General features: G+C 39.7%; 1 protein-coding gene across 3 annotated transcripts in view; it reads right to left on the bottom strand.

Moving 5' to 3' along the window:
- KCNH7 (potassium voltage-gated channel subfamily H member 7) overlaps positions 1–20,047 on the bottom strand; it is a 212,292-nt gene that overhangs the window by 46,497 nt on the left and 145,748 nt on the right. For all 3 annotated transcript variants that reach the window (XM_064164067.1, XM_064164073.1, XM_064164079.1), the window contains 3 exons: positions 17,780–18,205; positions 10,487–10,886; positions 8,268–8,467 (listed from right to left, as the gene is read on the bottom strand). In XM_064164067.1, coding sequence (XP_064020137.1) covers positions 8,268–8,467; positions 10,487–10,886; positions 17,780–18,205 — 1,026 coding nt within the window. The remainder of the gene's footprint in view (positions 1–8,267; positions 8,468–10,486; positions 10,887–17,779; positions 18,206–20,047) is intronic.

Here is a 20,047-nt window from a genome sequence, read left to right as displayed (position 1 = left end):
TACTGAATAATTTCAGTAGTGAGTTTTGAATTTATTACAGGAAGTAGATCTTGTGCCTTGGAGGGTTCACAGATTAATTTGCATCTTAGTTTGTTCTGGGAGAATGAGAAAAATCAATTCACAGTACTTCATATCTTTGGTGAAATAAGCTATGTCTTGTTTTTCTTTCTGCTACCTAATTTTAGCATTAATCTGAGATGCTTTTTAGCTGCGTAAATTGCACTATGTAGAGTTTGAAACAAAATCTCTGTTCCCCAGTAGCCAGTCCCTCTGATAGAAAAAGTAATGTGGAATTTAGTTCTGTCACAAACATCTGACTCTCACATTTTAATAACATCTTCATTTGGATAAACATTTCTATCTTTTAACCTAGTTCTAGTCCAAAAAAAGAATGTAGAAATTCCTGTTTCTGTGATAATTAGTTACAGAAATTAACTATTTCTATAAGCAGAAGGCTTCCAAGGGCTTTCACCATTAGAACAGAATGAATGAAGTCACAGGGGGTAATAATTCTGCTCCAGCAGCTCTTGGCTTCCATATAGAATAAGGATTATTTGTTATGATTCATTTTCTTCATACAGGAAGGTGTTGCAGAATCAGATTTTTATGTGAATGAAGTCCTTAAAAGAGTTGAGAGAGAGGCAGTGTGATTCCACTTCACATTTCAATGAGATTTGAAGTCTGACAGCTTCATCAAGTGTTAGGCTTTCTTGCTTTCAGTCATAGAATCAATCAGAATCATAGAGTCATAGAATCAGCCAGGTTGGAAGAGACCTCCAAGATCAGCCAGTCCAACCTAGCACCCAGCCCTGTCCAATCAACCAGACCATGGCACCAAGTGCCTCATCCAGGCTTGGCTTCAACACCTCCAGGGATGGCGACTCCACCACCTCCCTGGGCAGCCCATTCCAATGCCAATCACTTTCTCTGGCAACAATTTCCTCCTACCATCCAGCCTATATATGGCAGCCCATTGCCATGACTTAGATTTCTGTGACATTTTGATGTTGAAATCACTGCAGCTGCAGTGGATAATACCTTGTCTAGAAAGTTACTACAGTTTTTGAGTTCATCTACAAGGTGCCCTCTGACATATGATACATTCTTGGGTGAGGGAGGACAGAAAATTGAGTTTCCCAGACTGTTGACTCCCTCATCAACACAACAGTTAGGCTCATGTCTTCAAACACACTGTGATAATTGGGGAATTGTTAATTGCCTTTGTTTTTTACACATTAGACCACAGGATATAATGCAGTGAGAAACTGTGTTGCAAATAGATTGACATTCTTGAAAGCCTCTTTCTTTTAACGAGATCTTCTATTCTGTAACAATGGAATGTAGGCATTTGTGTCTTTTAAGTGTTCTTGTTAGAGAAAGTGAAAAAAGAACCAGCCTCACAGTTAATCATTATTTATATGTCATGATTTTCATTATGGCTTACAGAAAAGTACTAGCACCACTTGCCATCATGTTTATATATTCTCTCTGTTTAACCAATTATTAGCAATTTGTTTTGTTCCAAACACTTCTCATCTGGATTACCTTTTTGATGACATAAAGAATTTGTTAGTTTGGAAATACTAAGTTACTTTTCTACTTGTCTACTTAAAAGATATTACTGGCAATAGTTCTCCTGGGAGAACAGTTTTGGTCCTAAGAAGTGATTATAGCAGGAGAGAAGGCAAGAATAATGTATGCAGTGGTGTTATCCACTCACCAGTTGCCAATTGCACACAAAAGAAGCTTAACAAAGCAATGGTGAACCTGTCTTTTACTTGCTACAGCAGCATTGCTGGTTCTGAACCTTCACATATATGTGTGCTCTGCTGTACTTACATAGAATCATAGAATTGACCAGGTTGGAGGAGACCTCCAAGATCATCCAGTCCAACCTAGCACCCAGCCCTGGCCAATCAACCAGACCATGGCACTAAGTGCCTCATCCAGGCTTTGCCTGAACACCTCCAGGGATGGTGACTCCACCACCTCCCTAGGCAGCCCATTCCAATGGCAAATCACTCTCTCTGTGAAGAACTTCCTCCTAAATTGCATGATCACTGTGGCCAAGACAACTCATCACAAGTGTAAAATCAACCATTTGCTTGTATGTGTACAGGAGAAGGTTCCATAAATGTATGCATACAAATTCTGACCTGATCTCTTCTTTCATGGTACTGTATAAAACCCTAAATAAAAAAGCATCTGTCCCACATCCAAAATGTCATTTCTTTAAACACTGTCCAAAACTTCTCCCACTTCTTTACTTCTTTGAGTTATATTTAAATGTGAAATAAACAATAAAGATATCCAGATGCACAGAAGATCCATGGAAAGAAGGAGGGAGAGGACTGTATGAAAAAAAAATACATGCATAACTTAAAGAAGGATCTCAAACACTAAATCTTTCAACTTTTCAGGGTAAGCATCACAGGCATGCCATTACCAGTGCTGGGCTGATAACATTGCAAGAAAAGGGCAGAAGAAACCAAAGAGAACTCAGGAAATCCAGAACAGGATAGATAAAAAAGTTAAAATAATATTATTGAATCTTTGGGACCATTGACATCTTTCATGAAACAATATACACTGTAAACATTTTTTTTTGGGGGGGGAGGAGTGTGTGTGTGAATTTAACTCTATCACTGCATACCAAAATCTGTAGACTCAAGATTTTTATCCAGATTAAAACAAATCCCAAATCCTGTTTATCCAGTCCATGCATAATTATGTGCAACTGTTTCTTTTATCAAAATACATTATGCAATGAAAGATAATCAAAGAGATGTGGAAAAGGCAGGAATGAGGAACAGAGAAACAAATACACAATGTTCTCAGCATATTTCGTCTGTTGAGCTTTAAAGCTGATCTTAAATTCAGCTATCACAAATGAGCATCAAATATTATCCTCTGGTTTTCAGTACAAAGTGTAGGATTTTCTTTAGGAAATCATGGTTATTCCTGAGGTTAAAGTTGATGGCTTTTATTTTTCCTGACTTCTGAGGTGTATTATTGATTATAATGAAAAGCATTATTGAAACATACACTCTAATATTAACTATATACATAAGTATGTATACATTGAATGTACACACATATATATATGTATATATGATGTACATTATTCATGCAGTTCCTATTGCACAGGAGAAAAAGGACTGAAGCTTTGAGTTTTATCCAGTGATTATAATGAAAAGCATTCCTTGGAACATACTCTCTAATATTATTTATCTATATGTATGTGTGTACACATTGAATGTACATATATGTATGTATAGATGATGTATATTATGCAGTTCCTATTTCAGAGGAGAAAGAGGACTGAGATTTTGAGTTTCATTGAGTGATTATAATGCAAAGCATTCATTGAAACATACTCTCTAATATTATTTATCTAGATGTATGTGTGTACACATTGAATGTACATATAGATGTATGTACATATGATGTACATTATGCAGTTCCTATTTCAGAGGAGGAAGAGGACTGAGGTTTTGAGTTTTATCCAGTGATTATAATGAAAAACATTCCTTGGAACATACTCTCTGATATTACTTATCTATATATATCTATATGTATGTGTGTATACATTGAATGTACATATCATAGAATCATAGAATCATAGAATCAACCAGGTTGGAAGAGACCTCCAAGATCATCCAGTCCAACCTATCCCCCAGCCCTATCCAGTCAACTAGACTATGGCACTAAGTGACTCATCCAGGCTTCTCTTGAAGACCTTCAGGGACGGTGACTCCACCACCTCTCAGGGCAGCCCATTCCAATGGCAAATCACTCTCTCTGTAAAGAACTTCCTCCTAACATCCAGCCTATACTTCCCCTGGCACAACTTGAGACTCTGTCCCCTTGTTCTGTTGGTGGTTGCCTGGGAGAAGAGAACAACCCCCACCTGGCTACAATGTCCCTTCAGGTAGTTGTAGACAGCAATGAGGTCAGCCCTGAGCCTCCTCTTCTCCAGGCTGAACACCCCCAGCTCCCTCAGCCTCTCCTCATAGGGTTTGTATTCCAGGCCCTTCGCCAGCTTTGTTGCCCTTCTCTGGACACATTCCAGCACCTCAACATCTCTCCTGAACTGTATGTATGGATGATGTATATTATGCAGTTCCTATTTCAGAGGAGAAAGAAGACTGGGATTTTGAGTTTTATTCAGTGATTATAATGCAAAGCATTCATTGAAACATACTCTCTAATATTATTTATCTAAATGTATGTGTGTATACATTGAATGTACATATATGTATGTATAGATGATGTATATTATGCAGTTCCTGTTTCACAGGAGAAAGAGGACTGAGATTTTGAGTTTTATTCAGTGATTATAATGCAAAGCATTCATTGGAACATACTCTCTAATATTATTTGTCTAAATGTATGTGTGTATACATTGAATGTACATATAGATGTATGTATAGATGATGTATATTATGCAGTTCCTATTTCGGAGGAGAAAGAGAACTGAGATTTTGTGTTTTATCCAGTGATTGCAATGAAAAGCAGTCATTGGAACATACTCTCTAATATTATTGGTCCATATATATGTGTGTGTATACATTGAATGTACATATATATGTATGTATAGATGATGTACATTATGCAGTTCCTATTTCACAGGAGAAAGAGGACTGAGGGTTTGAGTTTTATTCAGTTTTCAGTCATGGAATGAAAAAGTAAACCACATTGGATCAAATTCTGCCTTCAGATAAGAACTCCCAGTAACTACAGAGAGGAGTTTACTGTGCAAATGCAAACGTTTCATGCAAACTTAACACCGCATGCAAGTCCATCTCAAATGCAAAAGGCTTAGAGCCAAGAAAACTCCAGCAGAGCTTGTGCTAACATGCAGATATGGTTTGAACTAAGAGCATTCACGCAAAGGAAAATGCAGAATGATCAGCATGGCAACACTGGAAGTAACATTCCTACAGTGCAACTATCTAGGGCAAACCAATATACACATGACCTTTTTTTTTGGGGGGGGGGTGTGTTTTCAGAAATGCATGATTTAAGTTGTGGGGTAAAACAGTAGTTGATAAATGTGATTCAATTAGTATTTCTTAACAGCTAATTTTTAGTAACCATTTTGCCCCACATCTGATTCTGTTTGGATCATTTCCTTTTGCTACCTACCCCTTTCGTCATGCAAAAAGTTACTCTTAAAATTAGAAAGCATCGAACAAGCTCTAAACCCAACAGATAACATGGATATTCTCCACACTTTATACTGCAATTAAATTTGAGATAAATACCTCCTGCTCTTACCAGTGGGTGGTGTTATTCCATGTATTTAGGTATGAAGCAGACAGGAAAGAGATAAATCTTTCATAAGTACAACGTAAATCAGACAGTTTTTATATTATCCTCGCACTAAGTGTAACAGATTCAAACTCAACAATTAAGTGCCTACCATCAAACTCCAGGGGTAGAATTGTGAACAGAGTAAGAAGCAAAACATAATCAAACAAGATACTAAACTTGATTTTTTTTTTTTGGGGGGGGGGTGTTCCACATTTTATTTAAACCAAACACTCCACACTGCCCCACAACCACATTGCAGAATATGCTCTGTTTAAAAGACATTTAGTTAATATTCCACAGTAGTGACCAATCCAAAACTAATTCCAGTTTCTGCATTATGCAAGGTGAAACCTGACAACATCCAGTTTTAGCTGCTATTTCGAGTGAAACAGATGTTCTTAGTACATCCACTCCTGGTAATGAATTAGTTAAGGCATACATGATTTAGTAATATCTTCAGCAATAACTCAATGAGCTTCAGAAATAATTCAATGAATGGCTTAAGGCTGTGCCCACCTGCAGCTTAAGGGGCTGATCCTGCAAAATGCAGAGAACCTCACAATCTCATTGCCATCAGAGGGAATTAGGGCCATTCAGTGGCACATATGATGAAGCTACTGAGGTTGCCTTGCACTGGAGTAATCCCCAGAAGAGCTTTACGCAAGTAGCCTTATCCTGCGCTGTGATTAATACCCTTCTGGAGAGGACACTCATGGAAGGGAGAGGTGAAGCCCAATATATGTGATTTGTTATCTTACTTTTAAAATCTGCTTTACTTAATGGTAACCATAAAGCAAAGCTGCCAGTGATTCAGCTTTATAAAAGCTTTTAATCAACGCCATTATCTCTGCTTACTGTGTAGCACTCTGACAGTCATTCACAAATGTATGTTTAAATACCACTGTTTGAATTTACATCAAAATTTTGGAGGTTGATTTCTTGTTAAAATGCTACCAAAATGTATAGATATTCTTGTTCTTGCCAAATTTATGGAGAGCTCTCCAAAGTCTTGTCTCTATGACTCATTATGGCTCTGGAAAGCATTCCTCTGGAGACTCAGATTCACATATCCTTAGGATGCACACTGCTCTCAGTGCCTTCTCTATGTCTCATCTCTATGACTCATTATGGCTCTGGAAAGCATTCCTCTAGAGACTCAGATTCACATATCCTTAGGATGCACACTGCTCTCAGTGCCTTCTCTATGTCTCATCTCTACGACTCATTATGGCTCTGGAAAGCATTCCTCTGGAGACTCAGATTCACATATCCTTAGGATGCACACTGCTCTCAGTGCCTTCTCTATGTCTCATCTCTATGACTCATTATGGCTCTGGAAAGCATTCCTCTAGAGACTCAGATTCACATATCCTTAAGATGCACACTGCTCTCAGTGCCTTCTCTATGTCTCATCTCTATGACTCATTATGGCTCTGGAAAGCATTCCTCTAGAGACTCAGATTCACATATCCTTAAGATGCACACTGCTCTCAGTGCCTTCTCTATGTCTCATCTCTATGACTCATTATGGCTCTGGAAAGCATTCCTCTGGAGACTCAGATTCACATATCCTTAAGATGCACACTGCTCTCAGTGCCTTCTCAGTGTGCCCAGCTTATCTCAACCGTGCTAGAAAAGATGCTGTTGTCTCCAGAGAATAAGCCCCAAGTATAGATGCTTACTTTTGCTCCTTAGCAGACTGTTATTCCTTTTTAGGTAGCCTTATAATATATTTTTATGTAAAGAGCATTCACAGGGTGGTTTTTTTTTCATCAAGAACAGAATACATGAGTGTTGTATTTTGCTACTTCCTAGAAATGAGATTCTATGGATGGCTAAGTGGCTAATAGTACTGTATTGACTTTCAGGGCAGAATGACATGCTTATGAATGCAAGCAAACTACTGATCAGACTGTTGTACAGTCAGAATATTTCACCTCTCTGCTCCTCTCTTTCACTCTCCCCTAATAGACCTATTCTAGATTACACAACAGGATCTTGAAAAAGAATTGATCTCCACAGGTTTTATAGAAGAATACCTGTAGATACCAACAAAAGTACTCTTTGATATTGGAAGTGGAAAATCAGGCCAAAGAACAAAGTTTGTTCTGAAACAGCTATGTCTGAAATAAGAAACTTAGGACTTTTTTTCTTCTTGTCTTAAGCTTAGAATAGTCAACTGCAGTTCTCAGGCTTTCCTAGGCACAGTAAGACTCCAGAATTCTGATATGGCCCTGTGCTAGTTTAAAGCTAGCTAGAATGTTTTGGTGAGAAGAATTAGAGGACAGGCTGTGAAAAGGAAACAATGGTAATGGCTACTGCTCTCATCGGCTTGCTGAGATGGATAAGAACAAGAACATAAACACAGCTAACAGAGTTGCTCTCTGTCTGGGGCTGCATGAACCTCTCTAACCTAACCTGCTGTCTGTGTGACTAATCCATCAGCTTCCTAAACCCCTGGCTGACCCTCCAAACTACCTTGAGCATAAGGCAAAGTCTTGGGTAAGGTAGAGGGGTGTGAGGAAGGTGGAAGGGCGGTTGGGACCCCCTCCTGGGTACTCTGGTTTCTGGGAGGGCTGCTGTGCTTCTGTATTACTTTTTTAACTTGTCTATTTCTGTATAGATTGTAACTATCTGCTTGTATATTGTGCTAAGCTGTACATACAAAGCTTCATTCATTTCCAGAGCCGCTGAGTCTAGTCTGGGTGATTTTCTTAAGTGTGTAGGGGGGGGCAGGTAACACCCAAACCATCACAAGCTTCTAATGATCTAAGCAGATAAATGTTTAGATGCCAACTTGTAATGGTTTGACATTCACCAATTGCTATATACCCACCTTCTTATGCCTGTGCTTTAACAGCTCACAAATCGTAATGACTTACAACCTCTACCTCAACTCTTATGCATTCACCTCAGTATTCCATGCTTGAAAAAAAACCAGACCAACATACCATGTTCATGTCAATGCCATTGGTGTATGTCCATGCATGCTGGAAGTACTCTTCAAGCCGCTGCCTCAGAGGGTTGGGGATTTGATGGAAGCGTATAAACTCTTTGACTCGCAGCATCTGCATGTGGTACCTCGCAGTTCCCGAGTAGAGCCTCTGGATTATTGCAGAAACGTTTCCAAAAATGCTAGCATACATTAATGCTGGATTAAACAGAAGCAAATATACTTTGTGTCAGGTCAGACGGGACTAGTGGCATTTTCAAAGATCACAGTATCACAGTATCATCAGGGTTGGAAGAGACCTCACAGATCATCAAGTCCAACCCTTTACCACAGAGCTCAAGGCCAGACCATGGCACCAAGTGCCGCGTCCAATCCTGCCTTGAACAGCTCCAGGGACGGCGACTCCACCACCTCCCCGGGCAGCCCATTCCAGTGTCCAATGACTCTCTCAGGGAAGAACTTTCTCCTCACCTCCAGCCTAAATTTCCCCTGGTGTAGCTTGAGGCTGTGTCCTCTTGTTCTGGTGCTGGCCACCTGAGAGAAGAGAGCAACCTCCTCCTAGCTACAACCACCCTTCAGTTATTTGTAGACAGCAACAAGGTCTCCTCTGAGCCTCCTCTTCTCCAGGCTAACCAATCCCAGCTCCCTCAGCCTCTCCTCGTAGGGCTGTGCTCAAGGCCTCTCCCAGCCTCGTTGCCCTTCTCTGGACACGCTCAAGCATCTCAATGTCCCTTTTAAATTGAGGAGCCCAGATCTGGACACAGTACTCAAGGTGTGGTCTAACCAGTGCAGAGTACAGGGGCAGAGTGACCTCCCTGCTCCTGCTGGCCCCAGCATTCTTGACACAGGCCAGGATGCCATTGGCCCTCTTGGCCACCTGGGCACACTGCTGGCTCATTCTCCCTGAAGCTTTTAATAGATTTGATTGTATCAACAGAGCTCAGTTAGCAGATGGGGCTTAAATATTAAATCATTACCAAGTTGATAATATTGATTTAGAACTGTAGTCTTGAATTTAATGGTGCAAGTGTCCTGGTAGGGCAGAAATCCTGCCAGGCCAGTTTAGCCCTTGCTCTCCTCCTCCTGTCGTGGGTCTGGGAAGTTGAGTCAGATTAGCAAAGCCTTGAGGACTAGGGGCTTAGCACCATGTGTCAGGTGTCTTGTGTTGCCCTTCAACGTGTCTATGTGGCATGAAGCTTTGAAGTCCTTGGTCAGAACAATGGTGCTAGTGCCTATTGCCAGTTTGATTTTCAAAATGAAGTATTTAAAGGGGGGTGGTTTAGAAACTGCTTTTCTGCATTCAACCTTTCTGCATTCAGCCTTTCTACACTGAGCCTTTCTGCCATTCACAGCTGGTTAGCTGGGAATCAAGGTGGCCACATGTATGCAGCTCACGCCTGCCAGCTTAGCAGCAACTCAGTTCTTCTCCCCCTGTCTGGAATAATTTGTATTTTGCCCTGGAATCATTATTGTGAGTTCAAAAGCATCTTTGGTGTGGCAGACTTAGGGACCAAAAAGCGTTGTGAGTACATCTGCTGCAGTGAATGTCAAGACTCCACAAGCAGACTTAGGATTTGTCCTGGTTTTATGTTACTATTTCCCAAGTTCTGATTGTTTAAACTGTTTAATTTGGTGCAACTACATCCCGTGGACCCCAAAGCATCTCAGGGAATATCCTCAAATCTTTGAATGTTAATTTAAATTTACTATTAATGCATAAATGAATATTCATCATTCACAGCCAGCTATTAATTTCCACTACAGCAAGTTAGGTTCATCTAATTTTAGGTGGTAGAAATAAGAACTGGGCACTAGGGTGAGGTACAAGTAAAGATCAAAGAGTGGAGTTAAGAAGGTATGCTTACATTTATCAGTTCAGAGTTTTAATCATCAAATCATATCTAATGATGCAAAAATGATAGACTCCAGTTTCCTAAATCCACTCAAAGCTCAACTTCCTACCTACACACGTTTTGCTTACAGACACTGGTACAACACAAAACTTCCTCCAGTTTGGGTAACAGATTTTGAGTAGTGAAGCAACTTGACTACTTCCTGACACTGCATGAGTCACAACATATTTTTGCACATAGCATTGCTCTCCTTGGGAATTTGCCCTTCCTGCTGCACCCTTATAAACTTATTAGCATAGGCTGTTAAATCATTTGCTCAAACACTGAGAAAAAGTAAACACATTAATGAGATAAAACTACTTACAGCCAATCAACATGACACAGATGGAAAAGATTTTCTCTGAGTTGGTGTTGGGAGACACATTTCCAAATCCTACACTTGTCAGACTGCTGAAGGTAAAATAAAGTGCTGTAACATATTTGTCCTTGATGGATGGCCCAGAGCTTGCATCGCTCTTATTGTAATGCTTTCCTAATTGCTCTCCTAAGGAATCCAACCAGCCAATCTTGTGAGCCAGGTAAGGTCTTTCTACGTTTCCAATGGCATACCAAATGCAAGCAAGCCAGTGTGCAATTAGTGCAAAGATACACATCAGGAGCATCAGAACTGCAGCACCATACTCTGAATATCTGTCCAACTTCCGTGCTACTCTCACCAAGCGCAGCAGTCTTGCTGTCTTCAGAAGACCTATTAATGTTGTTGTCTGGGAAAACAAGAGAGGAATTGATTTTCTCTGTTAGCAAATGCACTCTCAGGAATAGCCAGCATGAAGAAAGCAGCACAAATTCCATTATTTCAGGGAATCAGCAAAACCAGTTAGAATCAAAGAATCATAGAATCAATCAGGTTGGAAGAGACTTCCAAGCTCATCCAGTCCAACCTAGCACCCAGCCCTAGCCAGTCAACCAGACCATGGCACTAAGTGCCTCATCCAGGCTTTGCTTCAACACCTCTAGGGATGGTGACTCCACCACCTCCCTGGGCAGCCCATTCCAATGCCAATCACTCTCTCTGCCAACAACTTCCTCCTAACATCCAGCCTAGACCTGGATGTTAGATACTTCTTATCCCTTAACAGCATCAAAGGAACTGTAGGTCAGCTGCCAGGAGGAGCTGGAGAATTTGTGAGCACCAAGCCAAGTTCAGTTGTGGTCTGGACTAAAACCAAATCATCACCAAAGTGAACATGTTCTGTAGCACCTTTCCATTAAAGACCCTTATTGGTTTGAAACTATCTCTTTGCTGGAAGTTTCTTTGACTGGAAAGATATGAGCCTTTGTATTGCCCTAGAGCTTGGCTGGAGGGCTTCTAAGGTTGTACATGGAAGGCTTTGTGCTTCAAAAATTTCCAAGAGACTTGAGATTTTTGAATTGTGAATCTTACACTTCCTTTGTATTGAGTAACTATCTGGATGGCTGCTGTGCATGTCTCTGAGGGAAACCAAACTACCTCCATGGCTTCAAAAACTTGTTCCGGGGTAAATATCTGTGGGAGGAGAGGTTGATTTAATCCTTAGTTAGTGCTGAGGTTCACTTATAGCATTCAGATATTCCAGCTGTTCTGTTACTGTCTGTGTATACCATTGCTAATTACAGTAAATGAATTGGTTTAGATGGTGGTTAAGCCTTTACATCACACACAAAAGAGGAAACTCCATTTAGAATATGAGAAGACATTGGGCCATGTAGAACATCAGAAGGTTTGAAGTTTGGTTTCATCCAAACCTGAAAATCTGCATTGGTGAGAAGTAATAGGACAAGAGGAAACAGCCTTAAGTTGTGCCAGGAGAGGTTTATCTTGGAGATAGGGAAGGATTTTTTATCCCCAAAAGGGCTGTCAAGCCCTGGAAAGAGTCTCCATCCCCAAAGGGTTTGCAGAGCTGTTTGTAGATGCGGTGCTGAGGGACATGGTTTAGTGGTGACCTGGGTTAGTGGTTGGACTTGATGATCTTAAAGGTCTTTTCCAACCAGGATGAATCTATCTATGATTCTATGATCATAAAAAAGGTGAAGAAAACAAGAAGAAATACACATTGTAAATTAAGAGATATTGAAGTTGTCATTATCTGCTGACTATTCTCTTTCTGAATATTGTTCTTGATGTTTGAACAATGATTTTGCCCTTTGCCAAGCCTGAACACATACTAAAATATTCAATAAACACCAATCCTGAATAAATTTTTAATATAAATGTTCTTCCTTTTAAAAATCACACAGAAATATATATATATATTACATAACATCTAACTGAAGATATTTTCCAGGCCTTACAAACCACTCTGGCAGTAGTGTCAGACTAAAGCATAACAAATGCTAGACTAGTTTTCATGTTTTATTAAATCAGGGCTTCTGAGTAAAATCCTTGGGAAAAAAACCACTGAAACCCAGACCTTGGAACAACAGGGGGAAAAAAAGGGCTTTTTGCTTGCATTTCTCAGTGGATAGCTCAGTATGTTGTTCATAGAATCATAGAATCAACCAGGTTGGAAGAGGCCTCCAAGATCATTCAGTTCAACCTATCCCCCAGCCCTAGCCAATCAACCAGACCATGGCACTAAGTGCCTCAGCCAGGCTTTGCTTCAACACCTCCAGGGATGGTGACTCCCCCACCTCCCTGAGCAGCCCATTCCAATGCCAATCACTCTCTCTGCCAACAACTTCCTCCTAACATCCAGCCTAGACCTCCCCCAGCACAACTTGAGCCTGTGTCCCCTTGTTCTGTTGCTGCTTGCCTGGCAGAAGAGACCAACCCCACCTGGCTACAGCCTCCTGCAAAAAGTTATAATTCAGAACTTGCTGTATCAGACTGGAAGAGGAAGCTGTTTGCCTGTGCAAAAAGCCACTTACAACTCATGACTTTCTCACTGATGGGGAAACTCCTGTATTTCTTCTAGATTTTTCTTTTTCCTGACATCTATTATCATTACTGCATAAAATGATGATTTCTTCTCCTAGTTGTCTTTTTTTTCCCAACCAAATAACTCACTGAAGTAGCTCAGAGTGTCTTCCAATGTTCATTACTGTGCACTTTCTCACACAATATTCCATTTGGTTGAGTCCTTTACAGTTTGCTGACATTGCAAAGTCACCAGTTACTTAATTTCATGGAACCTACAATTTCTGTTAAATCTATCATCAACCTTCTACCTGACAATTAAGACCTGTAAATAAATCTATTAAATATGAGTACTCCAGCACCAAGCACAGGTAATTGTTTTGTCTCTCAGAGAAAAAAAAATCTCTAATATGTGCTAGAATTTGGCCTTTCTCTATATGCTCCATTACCTTAATAGCTTCTTCTGAGCACTGAGTCATTGTTGAAGATCTTTATGCTGTATGCATCATGATACTGAAAATGTTAGTACAAACAGCAATTAAACCAAAGCATTTCAGCTAACCAAAGCTTCTTGTTGTACTTCAACATTGCTCTACAACACTATGGTCCAGAGATTAAAGATGCTGGGATGAAGGTTGCACTGAATGATGCTGGTGGTCCTTTCCAACCATAGTGATGAGATGTTGTGCTGAGTGATTTGGTTTAGTCAAGGACTTGTCAGTGTGAAACTGATGATTGGACTGGATGAGCTTGAAGGGCTTTTCCAATCTAAGAGATTCTGTGATTCATTGATAGAGTACTGCCAAAATGGTCTCTAAATAACTGCCTGCTCAAACAGTGCTGGAATTTGTCTTTTCTTTATCTTGGAACACAGTCAAGGGATGAAAAAGCTGATACAAACTACTTCTCTGATATTAACCAGGCATACAAATAACATCCAGAGTCTCAACACTAATGCAGTAACATCCTGGACTGTACTCAGCCCACAGAGGTGAGAATGAAAAGGCAGACTGCCTGTGCAAGCAGCTATGCAGTCTTCAGTATAAAAGACTGGGAATTGGAAGAGGTTTTCCAAGTTAACAATGAGCACAGGAAACTATATGTCTCCCTTGTGCTAGTTTGAGTCTAGCTGGGATATTTTAGTGAGAGAAATTAGCTGATAGGCTGTGAAAAGTAAACAGTGGTGATGTCTGCTGCATTCATAGGCTTGCTGAGATGGAAAAGAACAAGAACATAAACACAGCTAACAGAGTCTCTCTCTGGGCTTTTTGGGCTGCACTTTTCTCTCTCTCTAACCTGTTGTTTGTGTGACTAATCATTCTGCTTTCTAACCTCCCTGTCCAACCCTCCAAACTCACCTTGAACATGAGGCAAAGGTAAAGGGGTGGGGAGAAGGTGGAAGGGTGTTTGGGAGCCCCTCCTGGGCACTCTGGTTTCTGGGAGGGCTGTTGTGCTTCTGTATTACTTTTTAACTTGTCTATTTCTGTCTCTAGCTGTATATATTGTAACTATCTGCTTGTATATTGTGCTAAGCTGTAAATATAAAGCTTCATCCCTTAACCTCCAGCTGGCTGAGTCTAGTCTGGGTGATTTCATACAAGTTGGGAGAGGAGGGGTGGGTAACTCCTAAACCATCACAGTATGCACTGATTGTTTTATGCTAACCCATACTTAAGTTAATATGTAACTTGTCAGGATAGCTAGAGTATGCTCAGAATTCAGATCAAGCTTTTGGATATAAAATATTCGATGGCACAGTAAATGACTTTAATAAAAAAAAAAGGAAATAATTTAGAAAACAAAAACATTTTGGCATTCTCCTTATTGTGACATAGAGAGATACAGTCAGGTCAGCTCATTTTCATGCTAAAAGCTGTTGATTACTTTGTACTTTTCACTTTTCTCTTCTCAATATATAAGAAGAGAACTTTCCCAGGTCAGGGTGGATCCCTCTCCCCATGGAATAAACTTACTACAATAGGGATTTTTTGAAAGTCAGGGAAAGATGAAATTGCATTTCTTATAGCTTAAATATAACAGGATAAGGAGAAAAAACTACTACAGAAATATAATAACCTTAATAAAGATGGGGAAGGGATCAAGCGGCGGCAAAGCAGCAAAAGCAGCAGCAGCCAAAACAGCAGTGGGGGCAGACAGCAGCAGGCGCAGCAGAAGCAGCAAGGGGAAGGTCCAAGCTGTGCTTCCAGACATAAAGCTCTTGATGCTCCAATGAAATGATATTGACTTATCCATTGTTGCCATCGTATGGCCTATCCCTACAATGTTCACCTCTCCACTCTGAGCTTCTAAGTTTCTCTGTTCCAGGTATTTTTATGCCTGAGCTAGAAATCCAGCTCAAATGGCCACAAGAACATACAGTCCACAAAACATTCTGTTTCCCTTCTATCAATATGGCCAAAAAGCTGTCCTAAAGAAATGGATTAGTGTCCTTTGAAAAAAAAAGTGGATGATCCTTGTGGTCCCTTCCAACCCTGACTGATTTTGCCATTCTATGATTTGTATTTTATTTTGTTTTCTTTGCTGCTTTTTTGTTACTATTTCCCCCCAAACTGCTGTTTTGTTCTACAAACCCCTCCAATTCTCTGCTTGTCAGTTTGCTTCCCAACAAAACCACCTTATCAATTTAGCTCATCCTAAACAAAACCAGTTGGAAGGAGACAGAACTGGGGCAGGCACCGAGAACATTGTGTTATGTTTTATACACCTATAGGCAATTTCCAGATGTATCTATTGAACCTTTTTTTAACCTATTGTACAGATTGGCTGATTTTAGTCATGTCTGGAAAGGTTAACCCCCTATAATCTTTTTTACTTTCCATAGTTGATATTATTTACAGAATAGAGTAGTAGTAGTCCATATTCTTCATAAAATAGAAAACAACTAAATCTTTTTGTTAACTGATAGAGTTCACAGTGCAGCTACTCTGTTTTGTAGTGAGTAAAGATCTGATTTAAAGATTTTGAACAGGGAAAAGTCATTTTCATGCTCTAATTCCAAAATAATACTGGTTTGTAGTGAGGAAATGTTTGATTTAAAGATCTTGGACAGAGAAAAATCATTTTAAGGCTCTAATTCCAAAATAATACTGTTTTGTAGTGAGGAAATGTTTGATTTAAAGATCTTGGACAGAGAAAAATCATTTTAAGGCTCTAATTCCAAAATAATACTGTTTTGTAGTGAGGAAATGTTTGATTTAAAGATCTTGGACAGAGAAAAATCATTTTAAGGCTCTAATTCCAAAATAATACTGTTTTGTAGTGAGGGAATGTTTGATTTAAAGATCTTGAACAGGGAAAAGTAATTTTAATGTTCTAATTCCAAAATAATACTCTGCTTTGTAGTGAGGAAATACCTGATTTAAAGATCTTGAACAGAGAAAATTCATTTTAATGCTCTAATTCCAAAATAATACTGTTTTGTAGTGAGTAAATATTTGATTTAAAGAACTTGAACAGGGAAGAGTAATTTTAATGCTCTAATTCCAAAATAATACTGTTTTGTAGTGAGTAAATGTCTGACCTAAAGATATTGAACAGAGAAAATTCATTTTAAGGCTCTATTTCCAAAATAATACTGTTTTGTAGTGAGGAAATATTTGATTTAATGATCTTGAAAAGGGAAAAGTAATTTTAGTGCTCTAATTCCAAAATAATACTGTTTTGTAGTGAGGAAATATTTGATTTAATGATTTTGAACAGGGAAAAGTAATTTTAGTGCTCTAATTCAAAAATAATACTGTTTTGTGGTGAGGAAATATTTGTTTTAAAGATCTTGGACAGAGAAAATTAATTTTAATGCTCTAGTTCCAAAACAATACTGTTTTGTAGTGAGGAAACACTTGCTCTAAAGATCTTGAATAGAGAAAATTAATTTTAATGCTCTAATTCCAAAATAATACTGTTTTGTAGTGAGGAAATGTTTGATTTAAAGATCTTGGACAGAGAAAAATCATTTTAAGGCTCTAATTCCAAAATAATACTGTTTTGTAGTGAGGAAATGTTTGATTTAAAGATCTTGAACAGGGAAAAATCATTTTAAGGCTCTAATTCCAAAATAATACTGTTTTGTAGTGAGGAAATGTTTGATTTAAAGATCTTGAACAGGGAAAAATCATTTTAAGGCTCTAATTCCAAAATAATACTGTTTTGTAGTGAGGAAATGTTTGATTTAAAGATCTTGAACAGGGAAAAATCATTTTAAGGCTCTAATTCCAAAATAATACTGTTCTGTAGTGAGGAAATGTTTGATTTAAAGATCTTGAACAGAGAAAATTAATTTTAATGCTCTAATTCCAAAATAATACTCATATGCATTACCAGTAGTATTTACAAAGCAAGCTTCAAATCAGTGGAGCAGGTTTTAAGTAAAAGCCTTTGAACAAATATATTATACATGATATATATCTACATCTATATCTATATCTATATCTTTATTTCACTACTTGTAGAGCCTGTGTGAAATGTGGTGTAACTGAAAAATGCTAGCTGAGTCATGCAATATTTTCTTTGTCAATGAATTCTTCACTATTCCACTAAGGAAATGTTAATTTCATTATTATTATTATTATTATTATTATTATTCAGAATTGAATTTTCAAGATTGGGCAGAACTACTAAACAGCCTCTTAACTTAGAATCCCCCCTCCAAAATAAACCCCACCATTAAAAAAATAGGATCTATGGATTATTGTAGTAAAGTCAAAACTTAAGATGCAAGAATTCTTATATATTTAAGCTTACCTCTTCAGAGCCAGAGCCAAAAATCAGCAGGTCAAAAGGTATTGCAGCAACCATGTCAATTAGGAACCAGCCTTTGAAGTAGTGAATTGCTATTTTTGCTGGGTCACTTACCACTTCTTCATTCTGGTTTACATAGGTTGTTCTGAAGTTTATGAGAATGTCAATGATAAACATAATATCCACAATTAAGTCCACAACATTCAGTGGGCTGCAAGAATATCCACATTCTCTCCTCTTCCGTTCCTCACTGTCGTTTAGAAGGAAGGCAGCAGAGTAAGGGGTGAATATGGCCGTGTATATTACCAGCAACAAAATGAGCCAGTCCCAGACAGCTTTGAAAGGACTATAGTGCAAGATAGTAAACTTGTTGATGCGAGGTGTCTGGAGTTTGTATTCGGGTAGAACATCAGCCCCTAAGGACAGAACCTGAAACAGAAAACACATCACATCCACAGTGAGCAAATCTCTCACCTCTGGCTTGAATTCATTGCAAGGATTTCTATGGTTTAAGAGCAGCTAAAGGTGTGACAAAGAAGAGTACCACAGAAGTATTGCCTTTTTGTAGGATCATATAATCAACCAGGTTGGAAGAGACCTCCAAGATCATTCAGTTCAACCTAGCACCCAGCCCTAGCCAATCAACCAGACCATGGCACTAAGTGCCTCACCCAGTCTTTTCTTGAACACCTCCAGGGACAGTGACTCCACCACCTCCCTGGGCAGCCCATTCCAATGCCAATCACTCTCTCTGCCAACAACTTCCTCCTAACATCCAGCCTAGACCTCCCCTGGCACAACTTGGACACAGCACTCACACTTCTGCTTTTCTCAATGCCTAAAACTTGTTGTCATTCCCTTTAAAGTACGGATTTGTTATCTGTGGGTGTTATCTAAATTGGATTTCAATTTTATTTGGAAGGGATTAAATTTGTAAGCAGTGCTTGATTTGCTGGCTATTGAAGCAGAAATGTTTGCTTTGTAGCAAAGAGCAAGCACCGTGTGGGCACCTGCTCAATTTCCTTTGGTTGCTTCTCTAGTCTGAGCGAACGCTGACATGAAGCAATGAAACTTCTAAGGATAAGAATGTGAATGATGTTTTTGTTCCTATTCATAGAATCATAAAATAGAATCATAAAATCTACCAGGTTGGAAGAGACCTCCAAGATCAGCCAGTCCAACCTAGCACCCAGCCCTGGCCAATCAACCAGAACATGGCACTAAGTGCCCCAGCCAGGCTTTGTTTGAACAACTCCAGAGATGGTGACTCCACCACCTCCCTGGGCAGCCCATTCCAATGCCAATCACTCTCTCTGCCAACAACTTCCTTCTAACATCCAGCCTAGATCTCCCCTGGCACAGCTTGAAACTGTGTCTCCTTGTTCTGTTGCTGCTTGCCTGGCAGAAGAGACCAACCCCACCTGGCTACAGCCTCCGTTCAGGTAGTTGTAGACAGCAATGAGGTCTACCCTGAGCCTCCTCTTCTGCAGGCTGCACACCCCCAGCTCCCTCAGCCTCTCATCACAGTGCTGTGCTCCAGGCCCCTCACCAGCTTTGTTGCCCTTCTCTGGACACATTCCAGCACCTCAACATCTCTCTTGAATTGAGGAGCCCAGAACTGGACACAGTACTCAAGGTGTGGCCTGAGCAGTGCTGAGTACAGGGGCAGAATAACCTCCCTTGTCCTAGTGGCCACACTGTTCCTGATCCAGGCCAGGATGCCATTGGCTCTGCTGCCCACCTGGGCACACTGCTGGCTCATGTTCAGCTACTATCTACCAGTACCCCCAAGTCCCTTTCTTCCTGGCTTCTCTCAGCCACTCTGTCCCCAGCCTGTAGCACTGCTTGGCATAGTTGTGGAGATTGTTAGCAATTATGTTAATTATTGCCTTCTGTGCTTCAAGTGCTGTCCAGACCCCATGGAACTCTGATCACCACTTCATTTTACACAGACTAGTGAACAAATTGGCTGGGTGCTAGGTTGGACTGGATGATCTTGGAGGTCTCTTCCAACCTGGTTGATTCTATGATTCTATTCTATGACAACCTTTTATTACTACCCAAGTGGGCAAGTGACATATTCCTGAAATCTTAGACCTATTTTCCACCAGCTGCTTTTACTTTTTCTTTATTCTCCTGCTAATTAAAACCATTGCTGCCTAGGAAGTCAGATCTTTCAAGAGTAAGTAAAATGATTAATCATGTTGAAATGAAGTGATGACTGGCAGGAGAAATACATTGTCAGCAACATTGCCTGCTTTTATTTGCTTT

This window comes from Pogoniulus pusillus, chromosome 2 (genome assembly GCF_015220805.1).
Source record: "Pogoniulus pusillus isolate bPogPus1 chromosome 2, bPogPus1.pri, whole genome shotgun sequence".
NCBI classification, from domain to species: domain Eukaryota; kingdom Metazoa; phylum Chordata; class Aves; order Piciformes; family Lybiidae; genus Pogoniulus; species Pogoniulus pusillus.
The sequence above is the reverse complement of the archived record's forward strand: the minus strand, read 5'-3'. Positions and strand labels throughout refer to the sequence as shown.